This window comes from Neodiprion fabricii, chromosome 6 (assembly GCF_021155785.1).
Source record: "Neodiprion fabricii isolate iyNeoFabr1 chromosome 6, iyNeoFabr1.1, whole genome shotgun sequence".
In the NCBI taxonomy this organism is placed as follows: domain Eukaryota; kingdom Metazoa; phylum Arthropoda; class Insecta; order Hymenoptera; family Diprionidae; genus Neodiprion; species Neodiprion fabricii.
Window position 1 is genome coordinate 7,438,281 of NC_060244.1, and position 6,350 is coordinate 7,444,630.

At 36.0% G+C, this 6,350-nt stretch overlaps 2 protein-coding genes across 2 annotated transcripts in view; both read right to left on the reverse strand.

The window, feature by feature from the left end:
• Positions 1-5,766, reverse strand: part of LOC124185168 (paired box protein Pax-6) — an 89,084-nt gene extending 83,318 nt beyond the window's left edge. The window contains exon 1 of the mRNA XM_046575642.1: positions 5,657-5,766. The gene's annotated coding sequence lies outside the window, so the exon portion shown is untranslated. The remainder of the gene's footprint in view (positions 1-5,656) is intronic.
• Positions 431-5,239, reverse strand: LOC124185169 (tetratricopeptide repeat protein 5-like). The gene is made up of 8 exons (XM_046575644.1): positions 4,949-5,239; positions 4,443-4,793; positions 4,130-4,372; positions 3,935-3,988; positions 3,680-3,865; positions 3,360-3,532; positions 3,135-3,279; positions 431-3,041 (listed from the first exon to the last, which is right to left on the reverse strand). Exons 1-8 carry the CDS (start codon positions 5,030-5,032, stop codon positions 2,922-2,924), a joined length of 1,356 nt encoding a protein of 451 aa, XP_046431600.1. The 5' UTR covers positions 5,033-5,239; the 3' UTR covers positions 431-2,921.
• Positions 5,767-6,350: the final 584 nt, after the last annotated feature.

The window sequence follows — 6,350 nt, forward strand, 5'->3', positions numbered from 1 at the left end:
GTTAATAACCGCTGTATAACGTTCCTCGCGATCGTGAGATCGTTCACATTTAAAAACAGACTGATTAATTATTTATACACACGCATTTGTCAACCTAAGCGAAGAGGTATACGTATGTATATGAATACACATTACACGTATGCATATGCATATACTGAAAACACGAAATATAATCACTGTTATTGTTATAAATAAGTATTTATTATATAATAGTTAATACAAAAACATTTTATACAAACGCTTCTTTTTATTTTTTTAATTATAGTTTTTTTTTTTTTTAATTTTTTTTTTTTTTTTTATTCTACCTATGTCACCGGCATTATTCTCACTGTTCTATTAGCCTAGATATACGGTATACGATTCGGTGACCTTGGAAGAAGATACCGATCGATATTACTGACGAAAAATTCAATTCCAGTATTTCTTTAGCATTACAAAAAGAAGAGGCATTAATAAAAATTGAAATCAGTCTACTGTGATCGTGACAGTTTCATGAAACTGTACGTCCGTAAGCGAACGTTGATTCGTCAAGCCAGCTTGCCCATTAAAAAGTCTTTCGAATTTTTCCAAAAGACTTTGTAATAAAATTCGATCTCGGAATAGAGTATATTGACGCAACGTGTAAGAAACGATGTGACGGTAATATTGACGATTAACAAATGCTGATCATTGGTAAAATTAGCAATTGAATAAAGCCGAATCGTGATCTGTTTACTTACATTGCATATGAGCAGTCAAGTGCTGAGAACAAGCTTAATAAGAGAGACATCGTTATTAAATATTGATAAGCGAACAATATTCGTACCAATGGTACGAAGGAGGCACACGATCGTTTCAAATTGTAAACGCCCGTAATTCTATCTTGTTGCTGGTTGCAGCCCACGATTGGTCTGCAGAACCATCGATACAATCCGCAAATCAAGAATCAAGTCAAAAATTAGCTGCACTTGTAACGATTTCCACACTTTTCGGATAGAATTCCTTCCTGTTGATTCTTCAAGTGATTCGTGTCGGTCGATATGGAATATATACCATTCGTGTCTCTTATTAGTCTTGTTGTACCAATAAACTCACAGTCTTCGGCCTGTTACCACTTAACGAGGACCTCACTGCATTATTTGAATTATGATTCTACTTCGTTAAATAACTATTTTGATCATTGGTCAGGATTTGTTAAATCATGATATTGCCGTTGCCATTATTTGTTTCTATTAAATTTCTCTTTCACAGTGTGAAGTTAAGCTCAGTTGTGAGTAGACAAATTTAAACCATTTAATGGTAACCTGACGCAATTACCAATATTCAGAGTTTACACTGAGGTTCAATAAGACAGCTGGACAAAATATTTGGCACACGCGCAACTCGAGTGTATAGATTTTTTGGAGGATTTTTATCTAGGAAATTTTATTTGAACGCCTGGCAAGAGGTATTTGTTTTGAAATTTAGCTCGATAAAAAAACGTGGATTCTTCAAATATCATTTTCATTCATTTAGGCAAAATTTGTATAATATTTTCTTTTTTTAATTCATATATTTTCAGGTGCTCTATATAACTATAATATTCTCACTATACGAATTCGTGACACCCGGAACAATTGGGAAAATTTCTATTTGGGTTGGAATTATACTAAATATTTACACTTCTCGGCTTTTCAAATTGAGTGGTAATAATATTACAATAGGCAGCGGTATAAATTTTCACTACAGGCCTAACAATAATATTGTGATTTTTCGGCGTCGTAAGAATTAATCAGTCATATCTATGCCAAGGACCCATCAACATCGTTATTGTCAAAAATTAACAATGATAGTTACAGTACGTATAACGTATGCGTGCTACATATATGCAAGCACAATCGATGTGCGCCGCAAATTCCTTCCACTACGGTATGATTCGTTCGATTTAGTGTAAGACCTAAAACGATGCGTACATAGGTGACACGACGGAATATATTTCGCAATCGGAACACGGTGAGTATAAAAAAGAACAATTATGTGATGTTATTAGGTGAAAAAGAGTGAAAACAATGTTATACACTAATTGAGTATTAATTAGTAACCAAGCATTACGGTTAAAATAAACATTTCACTTCTATTAACAAATCAATGCTTTCATCTATCGTATAATATTATGGCAATAGGCTGCCGCCAGCGGTATATTAGTCACTCTGTGATGCAACCAATCGTACATCAAATTTACGTACGAATGAAATTTTAATATTTCTCCTGTGGAAATAATTAAAAGTGAACTGAATTTCTTCTGCCTTGTTCTTAACCCCGTTCAATTTTTCTCAAGATTAATTTTATTCTTGGGTATAATGGAACAGGCTTGATATTTCAAAAAAAGCCGAGTAGTTAGAACCCGACTTGAATAGCATGATCAGATTGTCTGAGTCGATAGAAATTAGACTATAATGCTGTAGGCAGTTCCGTTATAAGAATACCTGTTTCCAAATATCGGCAATCATTGTGTAACAGAAAATCCACATGCTAAATGTGATAATGGTAAAAAAAAAACGTATACTATTACCACGTGAGTCTCTATGAAGCGATGCATAATATGTACGACACAAAAATGCAAGTGAGATTGCAAATACATTTTTGAGGTGAAAATAATTCGGTATGCCCATGGCGTTTGGATAAGAAAAAATCTTGTTGATAATCTCGACAAAATTTATGTCAAGGACTTACATTGAAACAGTGACGGGTTACTTGCAAGCGATGTGGTAATATGGTAATTTATGAATAGATGTTTCAATGTATGGACGCATTTCTTACATAAAGAACCTCGACATGATTGAATATCATGTATAAAGATAAAAGATAAATTCGCATTAGAAGTGGAGATTGCTTATTTGACACAAACAAAAAGTGGAATGGAAATCTTCGCGATTCCCTTTTATGAAGATTGAATGGAATACCTAATCCGTCTTCTTAAACGTTGATAATTTTGCACTAGCTTGCTGGTCACGGCCCAATTTCTTCCCATTGACGACTAATATGATAGGTGTTTCGACTCGTATTGATTTAAAATCAAAATTCTACAAGGACACAGAAAAAAAGTTACACATTAACTAGTTACAGCCACCAATTCGGAACAAATAATATTTCAATAAGAAGTATGGGTAACTAACGTTTTCGAGGAAAGAGAAATTGTGATGCGTCAAAAAGGGTTCTGGAATAACGACCGTATCAGCAACAGTAACGCCCCGCCCTCTTGCCAAATTATATACGGTGACAGAATAACAGCTTTTGTCAGCATCCATCAAGCAAAAAGTACTATTTGAAAAACAACATTTGGTTATGAAGAATGATATTCTTTACAAATACGCAAGTCGACTTGATTGCGCGTAACTTACAAAGGTACGCAGTCTGGATCTTGGATCCAGCAAACAACTTTTCCATAAACGACTTTTTCTACATTCACACCAGGCGTCAGATCTTTCATCGAAACTAAATCCAGTTTCACTGATTTATCCCCTAAGGTATAGGAGCCACCCTTGTATGGACCCAAATGTTTCGTATCCAGACCCTGAGCAATAAATACAAAGAGTTGAGTAGAAGCGATACTGGATCTTTCTCAGAAACACTGGAATAAGCGATACTTGATCGATGTGATCTAATTGTATTAGATTTTTTATTGAACACGTAACGTATCAATTTTGTAAATGCTTTATACCTGCACAAGCTGATGAAGTTTTTTGGCTTTTAATCGGCCCTTGGTGGTAGTCAAGTCTTGTACATCCTTGAGATACTTCAAAAGTTGTTGCTGCTTAATACGAGGAGTTTCCCAAATTGGATCTAACAGCATTGATTGATTAAATGCTTCCAAAGCTAGTTTGTATTCCTCCTCGTACTTTAGAGCCTGATCAACGAGACGGGATTGAGTAACCAACAAAACATTTTACGATTCAATTTGTATACTAATACTCACAATTGCTTTGTTGTAAAATAAATCAGGGTTGCTTCTCGCAATAATATCTTTTTCCTGGAGAAAAAAAGTAAATCACCCAACAATCTTTTTTATTCCCTGTCAAGGAGCCAAAATTCTATCAATCATAAAATAATGGAAACCAGAAAACTGAACAATCTCAACTCAAAAGTATCAAACAGCAATGAGTTCACTTACGGCTTGCGAATAAGCGGACATACATTGCCGGAGAGTTTTTGGATTTTGATTGATTGCAAAGAACGAAGAGAGGTGTGCATTTCCAAGAATTGCCCACGAAGTACCGTCTGAAGTATCTAAGCTAACGGCTTCTTTTGCATATTCCAAGCCTAGCTGTACGTTGTTTATTCTCTGCTCGTAACTGGAGGTAGGTTCTTGTCTTAGAACCATGGACAAATTGCGAAGCGATATTTTATTTCTTCCCTGTGAACGAATCGTTTATACTTCAACTATGTAACCCATTTCTATAATACTAGATCGAGTTGAAACGCACGTGAGGTAGAGCGCCGATGAAACAATTTTTAGCTTGTTGAATGTCGTCATTTTTCCAGTAGCACTCGCCAAGCTCATTCCAAGCTTCAACCAATTTTGGCTCCAGTTTAACCGCTTTACTCAATAACTCTTCGGCCTGAGGCATAAAGCGATCTACCACATTCAGACATCGTCCTTTGAGGTAGTAATATTTGGCCCGAGCCCCGTCGATTTCATAACCTTTATAATCGTCAAACTTACTCAGAGCATTTTTCATCTCTTTTTCAACATCGCCACTCTTTTCAACGGCACGATCGATTGAGTTGTTAACGAAGTAATGGTCTCTGAATAAGTAAAGCGATTGTACTCGTTCCTGAAGGAGAAGGAAAAACGACTTGTCAGAATTGGTAGTTGACTCGTTTGTATACAGAAGTTACGTGTCAAAAGATATTTTTGGTGTTCCGTTAACCGAAGGTAATCCGGATGCGTTAGTGGATATTAAAGCTTAAAAATTTATGGGATATTTACTGTCAAAACGACGATGGGATCTTCCTTGACAGCAGCCGGACTTTTCGCCCCCGCAACGACTTTTTCATCGATTATTTCGGACATTATTTATTTTCATTTATTCATTCATATAAATTAGCCAACCCATGTCCTTCAATGTACTCAGCAATGCATATGAAACATTGAACCGGTTTTAGATTAGATTACTTCCTGTTGCTTGAAATCTACCAAATAATATGAATTCGAGGTTATGGATAACATCAAAACTGGTACCACACGGATGGAACTGTCAGCGAGATCGATTCCTAACAGTCAACGATGGTTACAACAAATCTAGAGAAAGGCGAAGAGTACAAATATTCGAGAGTTACAGCTTGTGATGAAAATTATGAGACACGTGTATCCTCGGAATAAAGAAGTAGCAAGTCCACGCTCAGAATGCGCGGTCAGACTTGAAACACAAATTTGGGTGCAATAGTTTGGATGAAGATAAAAAATTATAATACCTATTTTAAAGTATCTTTTTTATAGCAAGCGCATAAGACACCATTTTTACCCTGAAATCAAATGCGTGTAGTAATTGTTCGAGATTCATTTTATTTCGATCTGAGATATCTGTGGCCACCTAAAGTACACACACAACTTTCACTTTGCATCATCAACCACGTCATTATTCACGAAGCCAAATAGCAAAGCGTTGAAAAAATACACAGGAATGAAGAGACTCACCCATAGCTGAAAGCTTGCAGGTTGTCAGGAAGACGATCATCGCAGCTTTTTGCCCGATCATGAACTGCGACATGTAGCGACGTAAAAATTATTTCACCACACTGTTCCATCTGGAAAATAAAAATAATCTGATTTACTGCGTATATCACTATGGTTCAAGGATTATTAACCTCCGAGGTTGACTTAATTGTTTACTTTATATCTTGAAAAAACGGTTGAACACTCTATCTCGCCAACGAATAGGTTTATTTAGTAAAAAAAGGAGATATACTGGTATATGACATCAGATACATTTATATCGTATTTACAAAAATAATAACGACGTAACTGCGTAACAAATATTGAAACTGAAACATTTACCGATTAACCTTGTAATAATACGTTACAACCTCACGATACGCTGTCGTTGCTTCCCTGTACATCGACGGATTAAACAACAATCATGTCTACTCACAACAGCCGAATAAGTTACTGACAAAACAGTTCAACGATTCAAAAACTTAAACACACCGTAAAACCCATAAGCCGCGTCAAACACGTTCCGTAGTGGTTGCACCACGAATTTGAATAAGAATCGATATTTATGTTCACACTGTTCACTGCAGTTCACACAGGATGCAAAACTCGCGCGCCACGAGAATACGTAACTTTTATTGGTTCACCCACGCCCAACGAAGGTAGGAAACTCCAGTAA

Coding starts and splice junctions, on each gene's coding strand:
- LOC124185169 (XM_046575644.1), bottom strand. CDS start 5,032: ATGTCCGAAATAATCGATGAAAAAGTCGTTGCGGGGGCGAAAAGTCCG. Junction 4,373..4,442: donor TCATCGGCGCTCTACCTCAC/GTGCGTTTCAAC, acceptor ATTCGTTCACAG/GGAAGAAATAAAATATCGCT. Junction 3,866..3,934: donor TATTTTACAACAAAGCAATT/GTGAGTATTAGT, acceptor CTCGTTGATCAG/GCTCTAAAGTACGAGGAGGA.